At 43.4% G+C, this 27,528-nt stretch overlaps 1 protein-coding gene across 1 annotated transcript in view; it reads right to left on the bottom strand.

Moving 5' to 3' along the window:
* The window catches only part of CACHD1 (cache domain containing 1), a 241,146-nt gene that overhangs the window by 95,716 nt on the left and 117,902 nt on the right, over nucleotides 1-27,528 (bottom strand). Inside the window, exon 3 of the mRNA XM_062191475.1 lies at nucleotides 18,880-19,028. Coding sequence (XP_062047459.1) covers nucleotides 18,880-19,028 — 149 coding nt within the window. The remainder of the gene's footprint in view (nucleotides 1-18,879; nucleotides 19,029-27,528) is intronic.

The raw sequence follows: 27,528 nt of genomic DNA, 5'->3' as shown, positions 1-27,528 counted from the left end.
ATCCCGAGGGAGAAAACAGAACTGTGACTCCCACTTTGATCTCTTCCCCATGGAGAAATTCACTCCCTGCCTGCCTTGCAAGATGTTCATTTGATTGACGTTTGCTCTGATGTGCAAACTGCTTTGAACTTCAGACATTTAATTCCCATCAGGCTGCAGTCATTTTTATTCTCCTTCAACAGGATTTACAAGCAGGAGATCAGCAAATGTAGAAGATAAAATAAATTTGCAGAAGCTTTGAATCTTACATCAAAACAGTGTTCAAGTGAGTTCCAATTGGATTTCATTCCACCTCGATTCACAGTGTAAATCAACTTTTCAGTGGAGTCCCAGTTTAGAAAGGAAAAGATATAAAGGAGACACACATACACATACACACACACACACACTCAACTCCAGTTGGGGTTTACTTCCTGAATCCCTCTTGGTTTTTGTTGAAATTTCCTAGGGAATGTGATTGCCAGGGAAATCACTCAGAATTCTGGGCTTTCCCCAACATTTCCAAGGAAACCTACTCAGTTTATCACACAGCACACCAAAACCACACCCGTAGTGTGGGTGCCAAGGGGAGTGGTGAAATGCAGTATTGTTCAAGGATATATTTCCAAGGCAATGATTTAGAAAGCAAATCCCTGTAGATTTCTTGGAAGAGCAAGGCTTACGCTGATCACTGAGTCCATACACAAAGCTGGTACAATGGCAGCGAAAGGGCCAGGGAATATTCTTTTCTTGTTGGTTCATTTTTAATCATGGCCACAATACTGAGACAAGTGCAAAAGGTCAAAAGCAAACCGTCCTATCAGATAAGAAGAGTGTGGAACAAATGGGGGAGGGGTGGTCACTGCACACGAAGGGCTTGCCGAGTTCTGTTTAAGAACGGCACATGCAGTTCTGCAAAGCCACGGTCGGACGCCCAAATCCCAGTCAGTAGCTGCAGGGGCCTACAAAGCAAGGTGTAGGTGTGAGGAGTCTGCACGGCAGGCAAGCAGAAGCCCCTGGCCCTTTCTGCCCAAGTCTGGGAATACCTCTCCACCTCCACTGAACCAGGCTCCTGCTTGCAAAGTCATTCTGGGAAGCAGCCGCTTTCCAAATATTTGAGCAACACCAGTTGAAAAGAATTAAAGGAGAACCCCCTTATCTTCCACTTAACCACCCCGGAGAATAAAGTTAAACAAAGAAAGAGCTAAGATAAAAATCAAACATCTGCACTGGCAAATATTTAAACTCTGTTTGAATGGCGGAGGGTAGGGGGGGTAAGAGCAGGATCACTTCAAAAAGGAACTATCACATTTATAAAGTAAATGATACTTGAACTCCCCCCTCCCCCCATGGAGTTTGCTTATTCAAACACCTAAATTAATGAGCAAACTGAAAAGCTGTCAAACAACGTGTAATCACATTGCGAGAAATGGTTTTTCCTTCCATCTCTGCAGAGATTGGAGCGATAAGTCACATTCTTTTTGTTCTTATCAGTAATAAGGATTAAAACCTTCAGGGTTCAGCCACTCAGCCGGACTGGAAATAAGGGCTGGTCTCAAATGCCCTTGCAAGGTGAGGCATTCAGAGCAATAAAACATCTCCCTCTCTCTACCAGAGACTAGGTATCAACCTGACCTCATTTTCACCATTTCCCCACCATCACAGATCTGTGAGCAGAGGTCCCACTGTGATCTCATGTCTCACTTCCACATTCAGATGGTATTATCCGTTTAGTCTGCTTTCTCACAAAAGCTTAGAAAATTGCACAGGTGACATCTTAGAAAATTGCAGAGATGACATCTAGAAGGAATTGGAAGTGAGTTCATTACCACATCAAATATTTATCCTTCTCCTCCTCATCACCAGGTAGGGGTGGGGCATCAGAAGAAGAAAGATTATCTAAAAAGAAGAGTCAGATAGGGGACAGGGTGGCCTAATAGGAGCCGCAGGCTCCCTCTGTGCTGACCTTCAGCACCCTTGTCCATCCCACCACTTGACCCAACACAGTTATTTACAGTTGTTTATTTATACACCCTCTAGCCCGGCCTGGGAGACACAAACCGAGAGATTCTTGCACTTCTTTATCCCCAGGGCCACCCCAGAGCTGACTATGTAAAAGGGTAGTAAATGTCTGAAGAATGAACAAATGGGGAAAACCTAAGAGGCTGAGACTTCCTAAAGACTAGAGGCCAGAGGTTGTTAACTGGGTGTGTTCTTGTCCCTCACATACAGTGGGTAATTAGCAAATAGCAGACAGCTGTGAGTGGGACAACATCAACACCAAAGAGAAGTGTCAGGGATCTCAGAGACAGCAGATGACCTTAGAGATGAACTGGTTGCATTTCCCAGGCACACATAGCAGGAGAAGGCCTGTCTGAATTTCCCTGTCTGTAAAAGAAACAGGGCACATCAGAAGCCTGATTTTTATGGCTCATAGAGCTGCAAAAGGAATTACTAACCCAATACTAAACGTTAATAAAGCTATGAGAATGAAGGTAGGTATGTGTCTCATCATACCAGACAAAGCCCCAGGAAGAGATTACAGACAAAATGGTCTTTAAATCATGACCTTCTTCAAAAGCACTTTGCACGACAGAACATGTAAAAAGTTAATGGGAAGGTTTCTGGTTTTCTGCTAATACAGGATCTATTTCTTAGACCTGGAAGAATCTGTTAGTTTTTTTAGAGCCCAGATTTTAACAAGAAATAAAATAAAAAACCCTACTCTACCTAAAATTCATAAAATGCAGCTTGTGAAATTTATAACTATAAGGAGGCAGGTCTGGTCTCCTTTCAATGCAGGCCACACAAGAAAATCCAGGAAGCTGAACACTCAGCAGATCCAAATACAGGTGCTTGTTGTTGGGGGTGCTCAGAGTTAGTGCTAAAGATACAGACAGCTAGAAAGCACTGCACACAGAGGGGAAGGGTACAAATTCTGACAGGACACGGGTTCAGCCTGAGAAACCAACCAGGCTACTGGAGCTTATTCAGTCAACTTTTTTTTTTTTTTTTAAAGATTTATTTTATTTGAAAGAGTTATAGAGAGGTAGAGACAGAGAGAGTGGTTTTCCATCTGCTGGTTTACTCCCAAGAGGGCCGCAATGGCCGGAGCTGTGCTGATCTGAAGCCAGGAGCTTCCCACGTGAGTGCAGGGGCCCAAGGACATGGGCCATCTTCTACTGCTATCCCAGGTCAGAGAGCTGGATCAGAAGAGGAGCAGCCGGGGGTAGAACCAGCGCCCATATGGGATGCCAGCACTTCAAGCCAGGGTGTTAATCTGCTGCGCCACAGCGCCGGCCCCCTATTCAGTCAATTTAGAAAGTGAGGAGGGTAACCTGGTGCTCTCCAAGGAGAGTCTCTGAGGGAACAGTTCTTTATTTTATTTTATTTTTTAAAGATTTATTCATTTTTTACTTGAGAGTCAGAGTTACACATAGAGAAAAGAGGCAGAGAGAGAGAGAGGCCTTCCATCCTATGGTTCACTCCTCAATTGGCTGCAACAGTTGGAGCTGCACCAATGTGGGAGACCCGGAAGAAGCTCCTGGATCCTGTCTTCGGATCAGCACAGCTCCAGCCGTTGTGGCCATCTGGGGAGTGAACCAGTGGATACCACTCTTTCTGTCTCTATTCTACCTCTCTCTGTAACTCTTTCAAATAAATAACATAAATCTTAAAAAAAAAAAAAGATAGGGAGCCACAGAGAGGGTGAGTTCTTGCCTCACAGGGTCATCTGGAGGCGCACACAGAAGATGCAGCAAGTTAAATACTGTTTACAGAAGAAAACCTAAGAAAGTATTTTATTGAAACACGTGTGACTCTTATAAATACTTTAACTTAGTTAAATAATGTCATTAGGTTTTCAGACATGCCAAGTGATCTGCAAAATCTTTGTTGAATTTTGAGCTCAACTCAAGTCCTTCTGGTACCAATATCCATGAAGACTGTATCTGTAACACTCAGTCTGCCTGCAGATTGTAATTTTTAAAGGGACTTGAGATGGTAATGTGAGATAAGGCAAAAAGAATGACTTGAAAGACTAAGATAAGCCATCGATACTTTGAGGATAAAAACATAAAACATATTTTCCAAGGGGAAGAGCAAGACTTAACAATAAAATTCAACTAAGTTGTCAAAGACCAAGCTTGCTCAATTATTTGACCTTGTGACACAAAGAGAACCAAGGAACAAGAGTCATACACACAAAAGCACCTGCTTAGATTTCAATGTTTTATTTCCCTTAAAACAGTAATCAGAAGAAATATGATGTATATAGGTCCCCCCCCCCCTTTTTTTTGACAGGCAGAGTTATACAGTGAGAGAGAGACAGAAAGAAAGGTCTTCCTTCAGTTGGTTCACTCACCAGATGGCCGCTATGGCCGGCACTGTGCCGATCCGAAGCTAGGAGCCAAGTACTTCCTCCTGGTCTCCCATGTGGGTGCAGGGCCCAAGCACTTGGGCCATCCTCCACTAACTTCCCGGGCCACAGCAGAGAGCTGGACTGGAAGAGGAGCAACTGGGACAGAATCCGGCACCCCGACTGGGACTAGAATACGGGGTGCCGGCGCCGCAGGCGGAAGATTAGCCTAATGAGCCATGGTTCTGGCTGATGTATATAGGTTTAAACATTTCAAATCACAGTTAGGAAAAAAATAAGATCTGTCTACATACTGGTAAGCTATTATATCTAAAAATACCATTTTATATAAAACTCCTCTGTGTATTAACACACCATTAACAACAGGCATTACAACTTTGCCCCATCTCCTGGGCTACCACACACATAACCTAGTTATGAGGGACAAAACGTTTGTGGGATGAAAATAAAATGATACTACTGCTCTCAATTGTTTGTCAAACAGCTCTCAAGAAAGACCCACGTGAAGCTCAAATTCCAAATCAGCATGCGCCTTCTAAAGCCCTGCTATTCCTCTGCAAAGTCTTCTTGTGCTCTATTTTTCACCCTTTGGTTTATAGATTCCTCTAATAGAGCGCTATTCAAAATTTAGAGCCATCTTTGAAAACTTCCTGCCCTTTCATACCTCCAATAAAACTAGCTGCCGGATTCTACATTTCCTCCACTCCTCGTTTTTACATCCCATGTAACTGCTGACACCCCAGATGTACTCTGTTTTCCCACGATTGCCTCTCAAGCGGTCATTACTTTTCTCCAGGATTATTAGATTGGCCCAACATGACAACTAATCTACCAAAAGTATTCTTTTCCTGCCAACTAATCAATTTGCCCAAATCATAGGCCTGACCACAGCCTTTCTCTGCTTAAAAACCTATTGCTTGCAGAGAAATTTCTAGGTGACCTACAATTTTGAGCTTGCCACAGCATGTTCACGAGGTACAGCTCCAACTAGGTCCTCTACCTCTACTTCACCATTCTCAGCTGCTTTGTGGATGTTGCCAGTGTCTGGTCTGAAGCATTCCTCCCCTAGTTCGACTTTGGGATGTTGCACAGTTCAAGGCCTCACATGCCACTTTTCCTACCACACCTGAGAATTTATACTCTCGTTCTCTAAAAGAGAGTCTGGAGGCTAGCACTGTAGTGCAGCGGGTTAAGCTGTCATTTGCCATGCCAGCCTCTCATATCTTCCCACATTGGAGTGCTGGTTTGTGTCCTGGCTGCTCTGCTTCTGATCCAGTTCCCTGCTAATGTGCCTGGGAAGGCAGCAAGGATGGCCCAAGTGCTTGGGCCCCTGCCACCCATATGGGAGACCCAGATGGAGTTCTGGGCTCCTAGCTTCAGCCTGGCCCAGCCCTGCCCATGGCAGCTACTTGGGGAGGGAACTAGCAGATGGAAGATCTCTTTTGTTCTCTCACTCTGCCTTTCAAATATAAATCATAAAAGAGCCTGCATTTCTTTCATGCACTTGCCCCAGTTTAGAACTTATTCCACCTGTGTCCTCTGACTTCCTGAAGGTACAGACTACTTTACTCATCTTCTTCCAGAAGATTGTGTTCAGTACAATGTCTTGCACATCACTTGGCCTAAACATGATAGACAATTTCACTTGAAAATGATGTGTATTTTACAATTTGTACATTTCATGCATTTTAAAATTCACTCTGCATGTAACAGAATTATTAAAAATGGCTGATAGCTGGGATAACTGACATCAGCTTAAATTTCATATCAAATTTATGACAATGGAATAACGTTCTGGTGAAAACATTATGATGAATGAGTATAATACTACTAATATGGTTCAATCTTAAAACTATTTAATAATATCATTCAATTTCTATCTAAAGGAAGAATAGCTTGATTATTGTGAATCACCATTACAACTTGAAAACTAAAGACAATATCAGGTTTGCTACTGAGTCCTGACTTCTTCAGCAAATATTTACCCAGGCCCTGTTCCAGCAAGGTATTAAATACAAAGAAGAATCTGACAGTGTCTCTGAACTCAAGTGACAAAGAAAGATGAGAAGGCACACAGAGTACAAATATGCCTTAGCACCTGATACCAACACTCACAGTTTACCTAACCAGAATCAACGTCAACCACCTTTGTTCCAATTCCACCCACCTGCAAAACCCAAGACATTGGGAGTCAACAGCCAAGTTAAGTCCAGGCCTCCTCTTGTGCCTTCCCTACACAATCAGGATAAGTCTTCAGTTGTTACATGGTTGACAAGTAAGACCTCTTTATTGTTCTTGCTTTGTCATTTCATTCATGTTCTCAAAAATCTTAAATTAGGGGCCAGTGTCGCGGCACAGTGGGGTAAGCTGCCGCCTGCAGTGCCGCCTCCCGCATGGGTGCTGGTTCAAGTTCCAGCTGCTACACTTCCAATCCAACTCTACTACTAATGTGCCTGGGAAAGCAGTGGATCATGGTCCAAGTCCTTGGGTCCCTGTACACACATGGGAGCCCTGGCCATTGTGTTCAGAGATGGAAGATGTCTCTCTTTCTCTCTCTCTAATTATGCCTCTCAAATAAAAAAAAAAATCTTAAATTAATTTCCTCATTCATGAGTGCCTCCAATAGGTTAGAAAATAGGGAAGAGCAGGATAAACATTATCTGTTTCTTCATTTATGGAGCCTACTGTCAAATTCTTTAGTCTAGTGTCTGAAGGTTCCCAGAAACTGATATTAAGCCAGCTTCTTAGTGGTCTCTTTCATCTCTAGCTCTGACACAGATCTCTCTTCAGTGCTTGACCATTGCCAGCCAGGCTTCCTTCATATTTGTCTTCTCTCCTAGAAAGCTCTTCCTCAGCGTCTCCCTAAGTTCCATTCCTTGACCTACTTCAATACCCAGTTGAAATGCTTCTTCCATAAACATTCTACCAAGTTTTATTACTTCAAATGAATGAATGAATGACTTAACCTCTCAACACCACCACATAACATCAACTATTTTTTTCTAGATAATTTTCTAAAAGATGTAAGCAAATTTTCTCATAGAATCCAATATAGGTGGGTTGGCACTCTGGTGTAGCAGGTAAAGCCACTGCCTGCAGTGCTGGTATCCCATATGGGTGACAGTTCTAAGTCCTGACTACTCCACTTCTGATCCAGCTCTCTGGGAAAGCCTGGGAAAGCAGTGGAAGATAGCGCAAATTTCTGGGCCCCTGTACCCAAAAATTCTGGTCTGTGGGAGACCCAGAAGAAGCTCCTGGCTCCTGGCTTTGAATCGGCACAGCTCCTGCTATTGCGGCCATCTAGGGAGTGAACCAGCGGATGGAAGACCACCCCCACCCCAGCCTCTGCCTCTTTTAAAAAAAATATTTATTTATTTATTTGAAAGTCAGAGTTGCACAGAGAGAGGAGAGGCAGAGGGAGGCAGAGAGAGAAAGAGAGAGAGAGAGGTTTTCCATCCAGTGGTTCACTCCCCAATTGGCCGCAACAGTAGGAGCTGCGCTGATCCAAAGCCAGGAGTCAGGAGCTTCTTCTGGGTCTTTCACATGGGTGCAGGGGTTCAAGTCCTTGGGCCATCTTCTACTGCTTTCCCAGGCCATAGCAGAGAGCTGGATTGGAAGTGGAGGAGCCAGGTCTCGAATTGGCGCCCATATGGGATATTGATGCTTCAGGCTAGGGTGTTAACCCACTATGCCACAGCACCGGCCCCAATAAATAAATCTTTAAGAAAAAAAAAAAGTATTCAACATATTTGAGCAGTAGGAAAAGTTGTCTTTAACAGCAAATGATTTTACTGTTAAGACATTCTTCCTTTTAAGACTTACTTTATTTGCGGGGCTGGCATTGTGAAATAGCGGGCAAAGCCACTGCCTACCACGCAGTCATCCCATAAGGGCACTGGTTTGTCTCTTGGCTGCTCTACTTCTGATCCAGCTCCCTGCGAATGGCCTGAGAAAAGCCAGTGGAAGATGGCCCAAGTGTTTGGATCCCTGTCACCCATTTGGGAGACCCAGATGGAGATCTGGCTTTGGTCTGGCCCAACTCTGGTTGTTTCAGCCACCTGGAGAGTGAACCAGTTGATGGAAGATCTCTGTCTCGCCCTCTCTCTGTACTCTTTCAAATAGATAAATAAATCTTTAAAACAAATTAATTTTATTTGAAAGGCAGAGCAAAGAAAGAGAGGGAGAAACACACACACACACATTGTGGAGAATCCCACAGGAGTCTCAAAAAGTCACGGATCACCGCTTACCTGGAAAGGAGATGAACTGTGGAAACTCCACAGTAGAACACTGAGTTAAAAAGTCACCACTAGCCACAAAATAAAAGTAAAGTGGAGTTATAAGTCAGGAGCTGAGGCAATACCTAACAGCGGTTAGGGAGACGCTCCTAATCATACCAAGCAGACATCTCTAGTCAGTCAGATAACAGTACGCTACAGGAAATACCCTCCTGCCCACGCTGACTGGACCGTTCAAACATAAGTAAGGCGGGAATGGTATTGACTGGACTGTTCAACTGCAAGCAAGGAGGAAACAGCATTGATTGGACAACAAGTTGGAGGATGGCAAGCTGGAGGACTGCCGGAAAATGAGGATACAAAGGGGAGCCCTTGCTCTGCTCTCGGTCCTCTCGGGGATCATGGCCCACTGTGTGTGAACCTCTGGATCGCCACACATCTGGAGCTGAAGAGGCAGCCCGTTACTCTGCATGGAGCAGCTGGCGGCACAAGCCGACAACAGACAAAGGGCCCGGCGCGTGTGAACCTCTGGATCTCCTCGCACTTGGAGCTGAAGAGCCAGCTCGCTAGCCCCCCTTGCTAAGTGACACAAGGTGACTACGGGATCAAAACTCCAGCCGAGATGCTGCCTCACCGCCTTGCCTGGACCCCTTATCAGGTTACTGCCAGACCTGACCACAGAGCCGGACCAGGCCTCTCAGCAGGGGACCTCTCCAACTTCTCGCCCGGCCGTCTGCCTGGTAACTCTGAGCCTATTGCCCAGAGTGACAGCCTTCCCACGACTTCCTGCCTGTAAGTGACTGATCCGAGATCCATCCGTCTTTGCCGAGACATGGAGCTCTGGACTTTGAACACTGACACTCTTTCGTGACCGTGATATAAGCCTTGAAAACGCAGCTTTTACAAATAATGTTAGTCACGTGTAATATAATATAACTATGCTTTGACCCTATGCAAGGTATCTGCAAATCATGCTGGAGACCTTGATGTACATATACTATAATGATTGGATAGCCCTCAAAATAACTTTAACACTGTATACTGGATCTGTGGATTAATGAATAAGTTCTAATAGTATTATTGATATTGATATTAATGGTACTGATTCTAGTAGTCCTCTAGTCATTAAGGAAATAGTGTTACTCTCATAGTAGTTATGTTAAGCTAAGTAGTTACGTTAAGCTAAGTAGCTGTTAAGTATTTTATTGATAAGTGTATTAATTAGTATAGATTGATAAGTATATTGGTACTGATAAGTGTATTGACCTCAATGAGCATGCTGATGATTAGTGTGATCAAAAACTCCTGGTGTGTAAAAAATAAAATCTCTCATTGGAAAGACAGTCTTGTGTCCTGGTGTTCCTTTCTTCCCCGTGACTGACAAGTCGTACGTCGCACTTGCTACTGTCAAACTGCCTGACAGTAGGCGCTCGTCTCACACACACACACACACACACACCAATCTTCCATCTGATGGTTCACTCCCTCAAGAGCAGCAAAGGAAGTGCATCCTGGTCTTCCAAATGGGTGGCAGGGGACCAAGGACTTCTGACGCAGGAAGCTGGGTCAGGTAACCAATGTAGGGAAATCCAGCAAAAAGTTCCAGGAGTAAGAGTTTGGCACTCTCCACTCTCAATATGAAGTCTGTATAAAGTACATTTTGCAATCCAATGCCCTATCCTTACTCTCAGGGTGTGATGGTTAATTTTATGTATCACCTTGGCTAGGCCATGGTGGCCAGATATATGATCAAACACTATTCTAGATGTTTCTGTGAAGTCATTTTTTAGATTGGATAACATTTAAACTATAGATGCTGAGTAAAGCAGATCACTCTTCACAATGTAGGTGGATCTCAGCTAATCAATTGAAGCCCTTAATAGAATAGACTAAACTCCCTTAAGCAAGAAGAATTCTTCCAGCAGACTGCCACTGGACCTGACCTGCTATTCTCTCTGGGTGTCCAGATGGGTCTGCATAAAAGATTTTGGACTTGTACTTCTACAAGCATGTGAGTCATTAAAATAAACATCTATCTCTTTGTATGTGTGTGCACACAGGTGCACACACACATACCCTATGGCTCCTGTGTCTCTGGGGATCCATGAGTGACATCCAGTTACAACAGTGGCTGTTCAGGAGAATTATAATCAGGACCTGTGTTCTTTGCTTTGTCTGTTCCATGATGTGCTCAAGAGGTTGAATAAGAAAACTCACCTCCTGAAATCACACAGTTCTAAGGTTACCAACTGGGAATATACTGAATTGAGGTTCTTTTAAATGAGAGGAGTCCTAGCTGCCTTTCCCAGTGACTTTATCAATCTCAGTGGATGCCCCAACTCAAAGAGCTCCCTATAAAATAGCAGGAATCCAATTTGAAAATAGTTTCAAGAGTTTCTTCTTTTTGTTGAAAGCAGTGAAGCATCTGAAGTCCCCCTTGATGAATACACCTCAGAATTAGCTATTCAACTGAAGTCTCCTAGCTCCTGGTGGAGCTTTAGAGAGTTTGGAAACAAGGTGCTCACTGACTATAGCACCGCCAGACTATCACTTTGCTCATGAAGCCAAGCCTAGATGCCTCAATGCCAATTTCTAAAATGATCAGTCATGGGGTCAGTGCTGTGAAGCAGTGGATTAAGCCACCATCCTATATGAGCGCAGGCTGGAGTCCTAGCTGCTCCACTTCCAATCCAGTTCCCTGATAATGCATCTGAGAAAGCAGAAGATGGTCCAAATACTGGGGCCTCTGCCACCCCTGTGAGAGACCTGGTTGGAGTTCCAGGCTCCTGTCTTTAGCCTGGACCAGACCCAGCCATTGTAGCCATGTGGGGAGCAAACCATTGGATGGATGATATCTTTCTCTCTCTCACTCTCACTCTCTAACCCTGCCTTTCAAATAAAACAAATCTTAAACATTTTTAGCACTTAACTCTATTTGGAGATACAGAAAGAATGGTTGGCTTACGTAAAAGCCCAGGGTCAGCAAGGCACACTAACTGAACTCAGCTTCAGAAGTGCAAGGTACAATTCCACCTGTGTGGCAACACAGGCTTCAGGAACACAATGCTTTGTGTCAAGAGAATGAGAAAGGATGTTTAAGTTGGCATGGCAGCGTAGGCACAGGGGGCTTGACATTTTCTTAGGTCAAATCTATTACCATGCCAACAGTGGCACACTCACATGCTCGGGTGGGCCAAGCAGGTAATGAAAGTCAGGGGAGGGTTATGTGTAATATACAGTGAGATCGGGGAGCAGTGGGAAGTGTAGGGAAAGGCAAGCACGTAGCCTGCTTTTAAAGGGAGCTGTTCTGCATGGGAACTGACTGCTGCCCAGTGCAGATGTAGACCTGGGATTGCTAGATCTTCTGATTTTTCAGAAAAGATAGAAATTTGGATTTTAAAAATGTTTAATCTCCCAAAGTTTAGATGCTGGTAACAGATATAAAAACTTACAAATTAGAGGGGCCGGCATTGTGGCACAGCATGTTGAGTAAGTCACCACTGCGACACTAGCATGCCATATCGGAGCACCAGTTCAATTCCCATCTGCTCTGTTTCTGATCAAGCTCCCTGCTGAGGTGGGAATGCAGTACAACAGGCCCAGATGCCTGGGCCCCTGTCATCCACATGGGAGGATTGGGAGAAGTTCCTGGCTTTGGACTGCCTGGACCATCCCCGGCCACTGCAGCCATTTTGGGGGAGTGAACCAGAAAGCAGATGAAAGCTCTCTCTCCATCTCCGTCTCTCCCTCTTTCTCTCCATAACCCTGCCTTTCAAATAAATAAATCTTTAAAAAAAAAAAAAAAAAGACATAGCCAGCACCGCGGCTCAATAGGCTAATCCTCCGCCTGCGGTGCCAGCACACCGGGTTCTAGACCCGGTCGGGGCGCTGGATTCTGTCCCGGTTGCTCCTCTTCCAGTCCAGCTCTCTGCTGTGACCCGGGAGTGCAGTGGAGGATGGCCCAAGTCCTTGGGCCCTGCACCTGGGCCCTGCACCCGCATAGGAGTTCCTGGCTTCGGATCAGTGCGGTGCGCCGGCCACAGCGGCCACTGGGGGGTGAACCAATGGAAAAAAGGAAGACCTTTCTCTCTGTCTCTCTCTCTCTCTCACTGTCCACTCTGTCAAAAAAAAAAAAAAAAAAAAGACATAAATTTGAAAATTTTATTTCAAAGATCTGTGGGGTCAAATAGAACAAGGGCCAAACCAAAGCAAACCAAAAAACCAAAACCAAAAGCACATGCATGCCACAGTGCGTGGACATAATTCTGTGTTTGTGCAAGCTTTATGGGAGAGCTAAAGAATCTCCTGCACCCTTGGCACTTAACCCCACACAACAAAAAGGGAGCTGTTAATTGAATTATCTGAATAAATGAACCTACTCTCAAAGCCATGTTAAGTGTCACCATTGAAAATGAGTTTATCTTAAACTATTTTTTACCCAACTTAGACATCGATGGTTCTGCAGGTAATTCCTTCAACAAACATTGACAGAGTGTCTAATCACTATGCAGGCCCCTGTGCAAAATAATTAACTTCCAAGGCTCCTGAATAAGAATTTTAAGAGCTAACTGGTTGCAGAGGGAGTATCAAACTCATCTGAAAACTCAATTTTCTGCCACCTTGCAGGTTCTCTCTGGTGTCATCAGGGTGTATTGTGTAGAACTTTTTTTTTTTTATAAAATGACTTTCTTTTTTTAAAATTTTATTTTTTTTTTTTATTTTTGACAGGCAGAGTGGACAGTGAGAGAGACAGAGAGAAAGGTCTTCCTTTGCCATTGGTTCACCCTCCAATGGCCGCCGCGGTTGGCGCGCTGCGGCCAGCGCACCGCGCTGATCCAAAGCCAGGAGCCAGGTGCTTCTCCTGGTCTCCCATGGGGTGCAGGGCCCAAGGACTTGGGCCATCCTCCACTGCACTCCCTGGCCATAGCAGAGAGCTGGCCTGGAAGAGGGGCAACCGGGATAGAATCCGGTGCCCCGACTGGCACTAGAACCCGGTGTGCCAGCGCCACAAGGCGGAGGATTAGCCTAGTGAGCCGCGGCGCCAGCTAAAACTTTTAATGCCCCTCTCTCTTCAAAACTGGGCACTTTATTTTTTAAAATGAGTACTGTGAAGCCTTGGTGAGGAAAATCAAACATGGACTTTAAGTCAGTGAAAATAAAAACTCCTACTTAGGAACTTTGCTATCTGCAGCCCTAAAACAAAGTAACAATTAACTATTGATCAAAGTACTTAGAGAAACACTGTCCTACATCTAATTAATCTTTAACACATTGAGAAAAAGCATGAGCAATAGGCCACAGTCACTTAAAATATTAGTAACAAACAGCTGCTGTCCCACTGAGAGAGTGATGAGTTTAAAAATATATATATATATTTCTAGGGTCCCAATGACTTTTGAACGGGTAAGATCAAGGACTATGCCTGCAGATCCCTTATGTGATCTCTGGCCAATTGCTGACACACTTCTGAAGGACTATTAACACCTGTGCATACAGCCAGATAGAGCCCACATGCAGAATGGCAGATTCTTACAGTGTAAAAAGACTTCATCAATAATCTTGAATCAGCTTTTCATAAACGTCAGCCATTACCATATCCTATCACCTTCAAAATTCCTCATATTCACTTCAAAATTTTCATTTAAAATAGTTTTGTTTAGTTGTATTTTAGAAAGAAATTTTTATGCTGTTGCTATCCAGAGGATAATGTTGAAATAAACACATATTTGTCAACTAAAATATTTGTCTAAAGACAGTGTAAAAATATTTCCCCTACAACAACTCTGTGATGTAGGTACTACTATTTAATAACCTTCGATGAGGAAGCTGAGATGCAGAAATTTCAATGACTGCCAAGGTCAATTTTGAATCGAGGAGGTATGATTCAAAGCCAAATCTGCCTAATATGAAAAATATTGTTATTAATATCTTTTTAAAAAGATTTATTTATTTATTTGAAAGGCAGAGTTACAGAGGTAGAGGCAGAGATAAAGAAAGGTCTTTCATCTGCTGGTTCATTCCCAAAATGGCCCCAATGGCTGGAGCTGAACCCATCCAAAGCCAGGAGCCAGGAGTTTCTTCTCGGTCTCCCATGTGGATGCAGGGGCCATCTTCTGCTGCTTACTCAGGCCATAGCAGAGAGCTGGATCAGAAGTGGAGCAGCCGGGACTTGAACCAGTGCCCATATGGGATGCTGGCACTGTAGGCGGAATCTTTACCCACTATGCCACCGTGCCTGCCCCTCTTATTAATATCTTTAAACTGCTTAGCAAAACCAAAGATTCTTACTTCCTGAGTTAACTCCAAAGTCAACTCCCAGAGATTCAAAATGAAAACATTTTTGGAGGGATTGCAATACAGGAAAAAATGAACAAGAAGAGTAATAATATGCAGATAAAAGTGTTTTATGAGGGGCTGGAACAAAGTCTTCTAGCTAAAGAGCCATACCCTGGCTTAGCCCAACAATACACTCACTCTTTCCATTTCTGAGTGTCCATTAAAAAGCCTAGGGGCTCTTGTAATGTACAAATCGCACATGTTCGGCCAAGGGCTAGAAAAGCATCAGCTCAAGTTCACTCCAAAAATTCATATACACATTTCTCTGGAAAGGAGCTCCGTTCATAGCCAAGGAGGCTCAGCCCAGGAGACTTCCTTCTGAAAACAGCAGTTGTCAGAGACCCCTTGAACGTGTCACCAGCAGGTGTCTGTTGGATCATCATTCAGCTTTATCCTCAGACCAGCCCTGGTTTTCTGATTTCTGATTCACTCTAAATGGCAGTTCTTGTTCCTGTCAGTCTCCCTTTGAGGACATATGATTACATCACCATTCAGTAGAGACCAAAACTCCTAAGCAGGAACATTCCTTCATGCCGATTTACTTCCCTCTGTGTATGGTTGTCTCTGGGATGTCAGGCTGGACTACATAAGAGATTCTTGGAGGTCAGAGACTACATTATATGTTTATGACCTAAGAAGTAGATTACCAAAGTTTTGCCAAATGAGATAGCCAGCAAGCCAGACCTGAACCCCTAGCTTAGCATATTCATACAGGAATTTACCTAAAATGTTTTTTTTAAAAACATTTATTATTATTTTTTTGAAGTGTAGAGTTATAGAGACAGAGGGAGAGGCTGAGAGACAGAGACAGAGACAGAGAGAGAGAGAGAGAGAGAGAGAAATCTTCTATCTATTGGTTCACTTGCCAAATGGCTACAATGGCCAGGGTTGGGCCAGGCGAAAGCCAGGAGCTTCATATGGCTCTCACGTGGGTGGCAAGGGCCCAAGCACTTGGGCCATCTTCTGCTGCTTTCTCAGGCACATTAGCATGGAGCTGGGCCAGAAGTGGAGCAGCCAGGACTTGAACCAGCACCTCAAGTAGTGATCTAACTTGCTACGTTACAGCACCAGGACTCATACTAAAGCGTTTTGATGCAAGTCCTCCCAAATGTCAAATGTATGCACATGCCATCTTCACAGGTCAGCTTCTGAATCGTGGCTGCATCTTGTCAGGTCATGTATATGGATGGGATATAATTTCCCTAAGCAATCCTTTATTGTGAGAAATTTACTTTTCCCCCCCATCCTAAGGTACTACAAAAACTTTATTTACATGCTTCTCTTAGCTTCTTGTGATACATCTATAAATAGCCCAATCAGATAATACTCGGTAAAAATGGAATTTAAATTAAGAAAAAAAGATAATTTCTAAAGTTCCCAGAATCCTCCCACCTTGGAGAGTTCTCTGCTTTGAGGAAGCACAACACCTCGTGGCTGTGGCACACTTGGCCCCATTAATTATGTTCAGCATTTGCCAGCACATCCCTTAACAATGTACACATTCCTTGAAAGTAGACATCCCCTTACTCATCCCTATATTCTAAGCTGTTCAGATTCCAACAAATATGAATTAAACATAACTGCCAGGCGCTAGGAGTAAAATGATGAGGCGTAATACCTGCCCAGAACAGCAGGGGAGGCAGACTCACCAATAACAAGGTGTCATACATTAATTTCTGCACTATGTAGAGGTATATGGATATTACCATGGGAACAAAGGTAAGAGAGCAGTGAATTCTTCCAGGGGTAAAGGGAAACCAGGAGAAGAAAACAAAAGAGGTGATAGGAAGCTACGGGGAAATTGTTGAGCACTCCTTGAAAGAGTAATAGGTTTATAAGTGGGCAAGAAACGGGGTAGAAGTACTAGCAGAAGTCAGCTAATTCAAGTTTCTCAGTTTCTCTCTCTCTTTCCCTCCATTCATCCCTCCCTCCCCAAGGCACTAGCTCTATTTCAGAGTTTATGAAGATCCCTATTCTTCCAACCAAGGGTTTTTCAACTTCAGCATGACTGACACTTTGGGACCCTAACCCTAACCCTAACCCTAACCCTAACCCTAACCCTAACCCTAACGGGCAATTCTGTTTTTAGGGTGCTATCCTGTGCATTATAGGTGCCAGATGGTACCAGATGCAGGTAATAACTATTCCTCCACTAGGAACTCCTCATTACTGTACTGTCTTTTCCCCCTGTCATGAAAATGCTCCTTTTGGGGGGTTCTAAACCCACCTGTACACTTATTTATAGATAAATGACAGGTTTGTCAAATGCATTAAAAATTACTTGTGCCTAAACTACAAAAAAAGATACCTCTGGTGATAAAACCTAAAATAACAGAAATTCAAATGCTCACTCTAACAGGAAAGCATATAAATTTTATTTCTAGGGGTGGGCACTGGCATAGTGGTTAGGATGTCACTTAGGATGCCCACATCCTGCATCATCGTGCCAAGGATTGAGTTCTGGCTCCACTTCTGATACTAGCTTCTTGCTATTTTGCATCCTGAGAGGCAGCAGATGATGGCTTAAGTACATGGGTCACTACCACCCACCAGGAGACCTGGACTGAATTCTAGGCTCCTGGCTTCAACCTGGTCCAGCCCTGGTTGTTGTGGGCATTTGGCTGGTAAACTAGCAAATGGATGATCTCTGAATCTCTCCCTGCTTTTCAAATAAAATGAAATTAGACAAGTACTTTTCTTAAAAAGATTATGGCTAATATCTGTTCAAAGCATTATAGTTTGCAAAATATTTTCACATTTTATTTCACTGTATAGTTATAATACCGTGTGAAGTATTAATTATATTATTCCCATTCTGGAAATTAAAGATAGGTTGGCTCAAAGACATTAAATATCAAAGGTAGAATTCCTAGCCAGCATCACTCCAAATTGCATGTGCTTTCCACTTAGTTTAGAGAACAACCAATAGGAGCTTCTTCAAGCCACGAGGGGGTAACCCAGAGAGAGGCTCATGTTAACCATTACACACGTAGAGAAAGAAGATGACCTGAGTGTTGTTCGGTAATCTAAAAACCCACCGAGAATCCATACAAAGTACAAGCTTGATTTCACCATTAAAGCATCATTTAACCACCGAAACACTAAGTTGTATCCATCCCTTGCCTAGCTGCATGAGCACTTATTATGCAGAACAGAAATAATATTATACACTAACAGCTATGCTTATATAATTTTTAAAGACGATTAACATCTTTTACTTACTGTAGATAGTTCTAGAAAGTTGGTATGGTAACGCTTATTATCACGCTGATGAAAAACTGAATATAAAAATAAACACTAAACAACTTGATTAGAGAGTAAATCACTGTTAAGTTCTCTGTACCTCTAAATGTTTTCTTTCCACCACAACTTCTAGCCACACAGGGCCCTTCTTCAGATATAAAATCACTAGGCCAATAAATAATATTCTGAACCATGCAGAAACTCATTCTATTTCAATATCACATGTAGCCACAATGCCCTTAGAAGTTTTAAAGACAGTATCTTTTAAAGTAAGAAGTGGGATTTTGTGGGTTACTCTTTCAAGGATACAAACATGCCTTAAATTAAGCAAGTTACCAGAGTCAGGGAGACTATCTTATTCATGGCTTAGCAGTTGAGTCAATGACAAAATGTTTGTGTTTTCCAGATTTCGTAGCCTCTGTTCTCAGACAGTAGCTGACACTACTGAACTTGAATCCCAGCATGACAAAAAGTTGAGTTAGGAAGGTCCAGATACTTTCTGGCCATAGAACTTCTTTAGAATTTCTTTAAAAATCACTTGTTTATGGAAAGATAAAGGGATTATCTTAATGATATTATTCTTAAATAAGGAAATAAATGATCCACTTTGTAACACACACACATAATATTTTGAATACAAAACAGAATGCATAAGCAATTCGATTCTGGTTTCAATAGCAACAACAGAAAATGTCAAAGTCTTACTCCATCATGGAAGGTGGAATAGTGCAGCAGTCTTGAATTGCAGTTAGGGGAGAGGTTAGGTGAGCCGTATAGGATGCTTCTACAACTTGTTTGTTCCGATTGACCACATCCAAGTAACGGTTGAACTTCTCTCGGATTTTTTTGGCTAGCTGTGGGACAACAGTGAGAAAAATAAATCAAAATCCAAGACAACAGCCTACTGTACTTTTCACTAATTAATTTGTGTCACAAGCTGCACATATTAAACTTCAGAGAAAACAAACAACATCCACCCACATCTTATTCCAGTGTGTGCATTGAGACAAATGCTGCAAAATGTTCAGAACACACAGAAGGAAACTGAGACATCAATAAAATAATATCTTCTGTCTCATAACAACAGATGATGACATATTATGAAGTTCTCATGGGTTTGAATTCACATAGAATAATTGCTACCTATAAAATGCCTCTCTGGAGAAAGGCAAACAAAGACTATTGATATTATTGTTGTCAGTATGACAGTGAGCGTTGCCAAGTCCAGAGCAACAACATGACAAAAAAAAAGGGGGGGGGTACATTGTCTATTATTTGTGGTTCTGGATTCAAACTGCTTTTCAGGGAAGAGGAAATACAAGGCAGGAAGCAATATTCAGTACCTCTGCCACACAACCCAAGCACACCATGTGCAGACTTCCACGTGAACGGTAATTCCCAGAGGTGTACATGCAGACGTCCACATAAAACAAAAGGAGCAGCTAGGGGTATACTTGTGTTTAGTCTGTTACACCTTTAAGATGGACAAATGTCTTTCTTAACAGCCTTGAACAGAACACTTCATCATGATTTACTTTCAGATGCGAATAATAAAAGCAAACTGGCAAAGCGTAGTGCCTTCCCATCCATTGTTCCCATCAAATGCCACAGCTTAATTACAGATCCCCAAGGAAAACAGTGTTGTTTTTCTTCCCCTTAAACAAGATGTTAGCCAAATGAAATGACGGATAGAATTATAGCTAATTGGGTTTGTAGAGCTATTTATTATCAGCACACTAGAGGAGAACTAATCGTCTCCTTTGGGTCATGCGTCACATACAACGCCAGTGTTCACAGGCTGAGAATGTGGCGTTAAATCAGGGTATGTTCATTTGTTATTTTCAGGCTTGATTTTATTCCAGAGATATTATGGGGTTTTCGGAGTCTTACATAACCCCGGTCCTCAGTCTTCCTAAAAATTGCCCAAACAGTAAACTTTAGAAAAATTTCCAGACTTAACAGAACAGTAGAACGTTTCAGAGTGGGTTGTTCAAATTAATTTTATCATTTTCAAAGGAGGAATTTTGTGTCTCAAAAATGAACAAGTGTAACTACAACTCAAACATCTGAGCTAGGGCTTTGTTAGTTTCCTTAGTTGGAGTCAAGCATGGGACCAGCAGTGTGGTGAAGTGGGTTAAGCGGCTGTCTGTGATGCCAGCATCCCATATGGGCACTGGTTCAAGTCCCAGCTGCTCCACTGTCAGTCCAGCTTCCTACTAATGCACCTGGGAAAGCAGTGCAAGATGGCCCTGGTGTTTGTTCTCCTGCCACCCATATAGGAGACTCAAATGAAGCTCCTGGCTTTGGCCTGGTCCAGCACTGGCTGTTGTGGTCACTTGGGGAATGAACCACCAGGTGGAAGATCCTCTCTCTGCCTCTCCTTTCTCTGTAACTCTGGTTTTCAAATAAATAACTGAATCTTTAAAAATAATTTTGGTTGTCACGACTTGGAAGAAAATGCTGGCGCTGGCGCTGTGGCACAGCGGGTTAATGCCTTGGCCTGAAGTGCCAGCATCCCATATGGGCACTGGTTTGAGTCCCGGCTGTTCTACTTCCGATCCAGCTCTCTGCTATGGCCTGGGATAGCAGTAGAGATGGCCCAAGTCTTTGGGCCCCTGCACCCACGTAGGAAACCCAGAAGAAGCTCCTGGCTCCTGGCTTCGGATCAGCGCAGCTCTGGCCATTGTGGCCATCTGGGGGAGTGAACCAGCAGATGGAAGACCTCTCTCTGTCTCTACCTCTCTCTGTAACTCTGACTTTCAAATAAATAAATAAATAAATAAATCTTAAAAAAGAAAAAAGAAAACGCTAACAAGTTGACAAGTAGAGGACAAGGACAAACATTCTACAGTATATAGGACAACTCCCCAGAACCAAGAATTATCCAGCCACAAATGTCAATAATCTCCCAAATCAGATACCTTGATTTAGAGAGAAATCAAAGATGATTATCTCAATTTGTAATTCAACCCAAAAGTTTCTAAATTGTTCTGATTCTCCACTCATTCAAAATGGTACCTAATAGGGGTAAAAAATTTACAAAATGTCAACATTTACAACCTTCTATCTTGTTTTTTTTTTTTCCCTCCTAAACTAATATAAAAGAGGTCATTATACATGCTAATAGTATTTTATTTTATTAAGATTTTTTTATTTATTTGAAAGGCAGTTATAGAGAAAAAGAGAGAGGGAGGGAGAATCTTCCATCCATGGATTTACTCCCTAAACAGCCACAACATCTGCGACAAGCCAGGATGAAGCCAGGAATCTGGAACTCCATCTGGGTTTTCATGTGGGTGACGGGGGCCCAAGTACCTTGGCCATCTTCCATTGCCTTCCCAGGCACATTTGTAGGGTACTGGATAGGAAGTGGAGGAACTGGAACTTGAATTGGCACTCTAATTTGGGATATCAGTGTCAGCATCCCAACCCTCTGCACAACAGCAGTATTTTAAATGCTGTCCAAATAACAGGGATAGGACTATTGCTTATGATCAGTAGACACACCAACACGGTTTTGGAACAGCAGTATGTACTAATATAATAATCCTCTTTTCTTAGACTTTGCATTCAACGGGCAGTTGAGAGAAAAATAAGTTCAACTTAAAAACCTAATGTATATGCTTATTCTGCCCTGCAAACTCTTCTTACAACACACATTATACTCTGTTTGATATCTGATTCTCTCACTAGATAGCATGCTATGTGAGGGCAGTTATTATACATGTTTTGCTCAACTCCATGTCTTTCAGATTCTAGTACATTGCCTAGCATTGGGAGCACACAGAAAAAAAAAAAATCTAATGAATTAATAGATGTTAAAAAATAAGAGAATTCACTTCTGAGAGTCACCAACCTTGCCTTTTGGTCTAACAACCTCTTTAACCTCTAAAAACACAGACTTACTTATTTTGAAAATATACAACAATATGTATTTCTGGAACTGCATCAACAACCAAGTTCATTTTTTTCTTTCTAGGTTCTGACTTCTGATAATATAAATATTAGTTTTTCACAAGTATTAAGAGAATAGTCTATCACTTGGGAACAAATGTTCTATAGCAGGCTGAAGATAAAGTATACTTGAAAGAACTAAATTTCCAAATAACATTTTTACAAATTCCCTTTAGTATGAAAATAAGGGGCCAGAGCTGTGTTGCAAGGGGTTTAGTTGCAGCCTGGAGCACCAGCATCCCATATGGGCACCAGTTCAAGTACTGGCTACTTCACTTCCCATCCAGCTCCTTGATAATGCACCTGGGAAAGCAGTAGAGGATGGCCCAAGTTCCTGGGCCCCTGCCACCCAAGTGGGAGACTCGTAGAAAGATTCTGGCTCCTGGCTTTAGCCTGGGCCGGTGCCAGTCACTGCAGCCAGTTAGGGAGTGAGCCAGGAGATGGAAGATCTCTCTTTCTCTGCCTGTCATTCTTTCTCTCTGTAACTCTGCCTTTCAAATGAATAAATTAAAAAAACGAGGAATACCCAAGGGTCTGTTCTATATACTTGGAGAATTATGAGTTAAGGTCATATCTAGTCAAGTATTTTTATTTACTGCCTGTTTATACATAGAATGTGAGCTATACAAAGATGATCCGTACATTTAAAAAATTTAAGAAAGAATATCTTGTGATATTACTTAATTATATGAAATTCATTTGTCTACAAATTGTTTAAGGCTATGTTCATTACACAATCACAGAGTTAATTATTTGCAGAAGGGGCTATATGATCTGAAGACAGGAGCCCTAACATGTCCCCGGCAGACCCATAATCCCAATGTAGTAGTATTATAAAATGTTGCTACACATTCCTCACCCTTTCTCCTTATTGAGAGGTAGAGTCCACATTTCCCCAATCCCTACTGCTTGAATCTGTGTGGGCTTATGATTGCTCCTACCAACAGAGTACAGCGAAAATGAGATTATTTAACTTCCAAGGCGAGGCCACAGAAGGTCATGCTATTTCTACCTGTCCCTCTTGGTATTTCCCAACTCCTAAGCTATAACATGTCTAAGACACATGGAGAGGCCATGGTAAGGGTTTGGTTGGCAGCCCTGACTAGGCATGTCAAGTCATCCCAGCTCAAGATCCAGGCAGAAGTCAAGAAGCTTCCAGATAATGCCAGCTCCTGAAGCCTTCCCGTCCGGAGCCCCAGACATCATAGTGCAGAAAAAAGTCATCCTTGCTGGGCCTGATCCAAATTCGTGACCATCCAAAAGCATACGGAAATAGTTGTTTCTACACTAAGCAGGGTGGTTTGTTATGAAGCTGCAGGTAACTGGAATGTCCAGGACAGGCTGAACTCCATCCCAGGACAGGCATACTGAAGTTAAGCTAAACAAAGCTGCCCAAATCCAGGCTCTACCTCTATTCACCAAAAATAACAAGCTTGTTCTGTGATCTACAAATCTAGTACAAAGAGATTTCAGTGTTCTTCAAAAGATTTTTTTTTTTTTTGACAGGCAGAGTGGACAGTGAGAGAGAGAGAGACAGACAGAAAGGTCTTTCTTCCCTTGGTTCACCCCCCAAGTGGCCGCTGTGGCCAGGGTGCTGCGGCTGGCGCACTGCGCTGATGAAGCCAGGAGCCAGGTGCTTCTCCTGGTCTCCTATGTGGGTGCAGGGCTCAAGGACTTGGGCCATCCTCCACTGCACTCCCGGGCCACAGCAGAGAGCTGGCCTGGAAGAGGGGCAACCGGGACAGAATCCAGCACCCTGACAGGGACTAGAACCCTGTGTGCTGGCGCCGCAGGCGGAGGATTAGCCTATTGAGCTGTGGCACCGGCAGTGTTCTACACCATATAGAAGTAACTACCATGTAGTAGTATTATTTGTTTTATGTATTTGAATGGCAGGGAAGGAGGGAGAAGGGGGGAAAGGGGGAGCAGGAGAGAAGAGGGGAAAGGGGGAGGAAGGAAGAGGAAGTGGGGGAAGGGAGAAGAAGAGAGGGAAGGGGAAGGAGGAGGGAGGAGAAGGGGAGGGAGAGTACTTGAGCCATCACCTGCTGCCACCCAGGATCCACATTAGCAGGAAGCTGGAATTTGGAGCTGAGATGGGACTCAAACCCAGTCATTCTTGCAAGGGATATGGAAGTCCCAAGTGGTGTTCTCATTGCTGTGCCAAACGTGGGGAAATTAGGCACAGGAGGCAATTCAAAGATGGTGCCTGCAGGGAAATTAGGCACACGTGGCAATTCAAAGATGGTGCCCAAAGGAAGTAAAGTGGGCGGTACCCAAAGTCATTTACCACCAAATCTGATTGGCCTCGCAGCATCAGGGGAAGTGACAACTGATGATGAGTGCACAGACATATGGCTGGTCCTGTAAAAAGTCACCCCGTAAAATGACCTTTTAAATAACTGGTTGGTCCTTATGCCCTGCCCAGTAATCCTGCAGTCTTGTGCTTTAAAAGGCTTTGCTACACGTGCAATAAACTGAGTTCTTGCTTGCTTGACTTGACTCCTTGCTTTGTCTGACTGTCTCCGGGGTCGGGAGGCTGGGGAACGGGCGAGCGGCACACTTACCTTTCTTCGGACCCAGTCCATCCTCGTTCGGGTGGACTAAGACCCAGCACAAAACATCCATTCTTTTTTTATATTAAAAGAGCCAAGCGATAAGCCCAAAGCCAAAAAAATAAGTGAAAAAGTAATTCACTTATTCAAACTCAGGACTGTGTTGTCTATAAAAATTGTATATTCACCTGTTTAGCTATGATACCTCAGACAAACCAAACCAAAAGAGAAGCTGCAAAATTTAAATATTTGAAAAAATTCAAGATGGCATGTACCAATGCCATCGCACTAGTCCAAGTGATCAATTTCAGCTCACAATTGATAGCTCTGATAGGTCTAAGAGTCAAAGAGATCACACAAACAAGACAAGTATCTGCTAATACTAACTGATAGAATCAAAAAGGGAGAGAAAGATCCAACATGGGAAGTGGGATACACAGCAGACTCATAGGATGGCAGATGTCCTAAACAACACTCTGGCCTCAGAATCAGCCCTCAAGGCATTCAGATCTGGCTGAAGAGCCCATGAGAGTATAGCAGGCATGGAAAGCCAAGATATCATGGAAAAAAAAAAAAAAGACCTAAATGAAGGATCTCTGTGAGTGAGATCCCAGTGGAAAGAACGGGGCCATCAAAGAAGGAGGTACCCTTCTCCGAAGGGAGGAGAGAACCTCCACTTTGACTATGACCCTATCGGAATAAGACCAAAGTCAGCGAACTCTAAAGGCTTCCATAGCCCTGGCAACTCATGACTAGAGCCTAGGGAGATTACTGACGCCATGAACAGGAGTGTCAAATTGTTAAGTCAGCAACAGGAGTCACTGTGTACTTACACCCCATGCGGGATCTGTCCCTAATGTGTCGTCTAAAGCCAAGTGATGCTATGACTGGTACTGAAACAGTATTTTTATACTTTGCGTTTCTGTGTGGGCGCAGACTGATGAGGTCTTTACTAATTATATACTGAAGTGATCTTCTGTATATAAAGAGAATTGGAAATGAAAAAAAAAAAAACAACAACCTGGTGTTAAAATGGAAATGGCATAGAAAATTAATTATTTTGAAAAAAAAATTATGTAGGATCTCTGTCTTTAATGTGCTGTACATTGCTATTTAATGCTATAATTAGTAATCCAATGGTAGTTTTTTCACTTGATATTGCTATATGGGCAAAATGTTGAAATCTTTACCTAATATATACTAAATTGATCTTCTGTATACAAAGAGAATTGAAAATGAATCTTTACATGAATGGAAGGGGAAAGGGAGCGGGAGGGGGGAGGGTTGCGGGCGGGAGGGAGGTTGTGGGAGGGGAGAAGCCATTGTAACCCATAAGCTATACTTTGGAAATTTATATTCATTAAATAAAAGTTTAATAAAAAAAAAATTAAAACATAACAAATCACAGAGGTTGGACTGTCCAGTGAACATCATCAGACAAGGCAGAGTGCTCAGCGTTGGACTGGCTGTGGTACTGATAGTTCTTTGGGGTGGGTAGTGACTGGCTGATGGGAGAGGGGCACTGGGGGAGGTGGGACAGAGAATGTCTGCCTTTGGTTTCCTGGTTAAGCTCAGCCTCAAGCTACAGTCTTCAGCAGCAGAGATGGAACCTTGTGTGCAGATTTCAGGCACCCATGACACTGAACAAAATGTCTCCAACGCATGTTCTCTCCACCACTAAGTCAGAGATTCCCCAATATTTCTTTTTTTCTTTTTTTTTTTTTTTTGACAGGCAGAGTGGATAGTGAGAGAGAGAGACAGAGAGAAAGGTCTTCCTTTTTGCCGTTGGTTCACCCTCCAATGGCTGCTGCGGCCGGCGCATCTCGCTGATCCGAAGCCAGGAGCCAGGTGCTTCTCCTGGTCTCCCATGCGGGTGCAGGGCCCAAGCACTTGGGCCATCCTCCACTGCCTTCCCGAGCCATAGCAGAGAGCTGGCCTGGAAGAGGGGCAACCGGGATAGAATCCAGCGCCCCAACCGGGACTAGAACCTGGAGTGCCGGCGCCGCAAGGCGGAGGATTAACCTGTTAAGCCACGGCGCCGCCCTCGATTCCCCAATATTTCATGTAGTGATGCCCTACCGTGCCTCTTAAAAATAATTGCCAACATTTGCATATAGTTCCTACTTGAACAGGAATTTTGTGCAAGTAACTGTTCTAAACGTCTTGCATGTACATATCAAGATTATCATTTGAATAACCATATAAAGTTTATGCTTCCATTTTCTAAAAGTGGACACTGAAGGTTAAATAACTTGCTCTAGGTCATGGTGCTGGTAAGTGGAAGAGCAGGGAATCCAACCCCCTGAGCCTAACTTCAGAGCCCAAGCTTCCAGGCAAGGCTGATCATATGCACAGATTAGTCCTCTCCTCATACTTCTATTCAATCCACTTTAACAAATGCTGTGAAATTCCTGGCAGGATACACTAAGCCATGCAAAGTCTTATTACTTTATAATGAGAGTGAGATTTCTTTTTTTTTTTTTTTTTTTTTTTTTTTTTTAATTTTTGACAGGCAGAGTGGATAGTAGAGGGAGACAGAGAGAAAGGTTTTCCTTTTTGCCGTTGGTTCACCCTCCAATGGCCGCTGCGGTAGGTGCGCTGCGGCCGGCGCACCACGCTGATCCGATGGCAGGAGCCAGGTGCTTCTCCTGGTCTCCCATGCGGGTGCAGGACCCAAGCACTTGGGCCATCCTCCACTGCACTCCCTGGCCACAGCAGAGAGCTGGCCTGGAAGAGGGGCAACCGGGACAGGATCGGTGCCCCGACCGGGACTAGAACCTGGTGTGCCGGCACCGCAAGGCGGAGGATTAGCCTACTGTGCCACGGCGCCGGCCGAGAGTGAGATTTC

The sequence above is a fragment of the Lepus europaeus genome, chromosome 5 (genome assembly GCF_033115175.1).
Source record: "Lepus europaeus isolate LE1 chromosome 5, mLepTim1.pri, whole genome shotgun sequence".
In the NCBI taxonomy this organism is placed as follows: Eukaryota; Metazoa; Chordata; class Mammalia; order Lagomorpha; family Leporidae; genus Lepus; species Lepus europaeus.
Note: the sequence above shows the minus strand (reverse complement) of the source record. Positions and strands in the feature narration are given on the sequence as shown.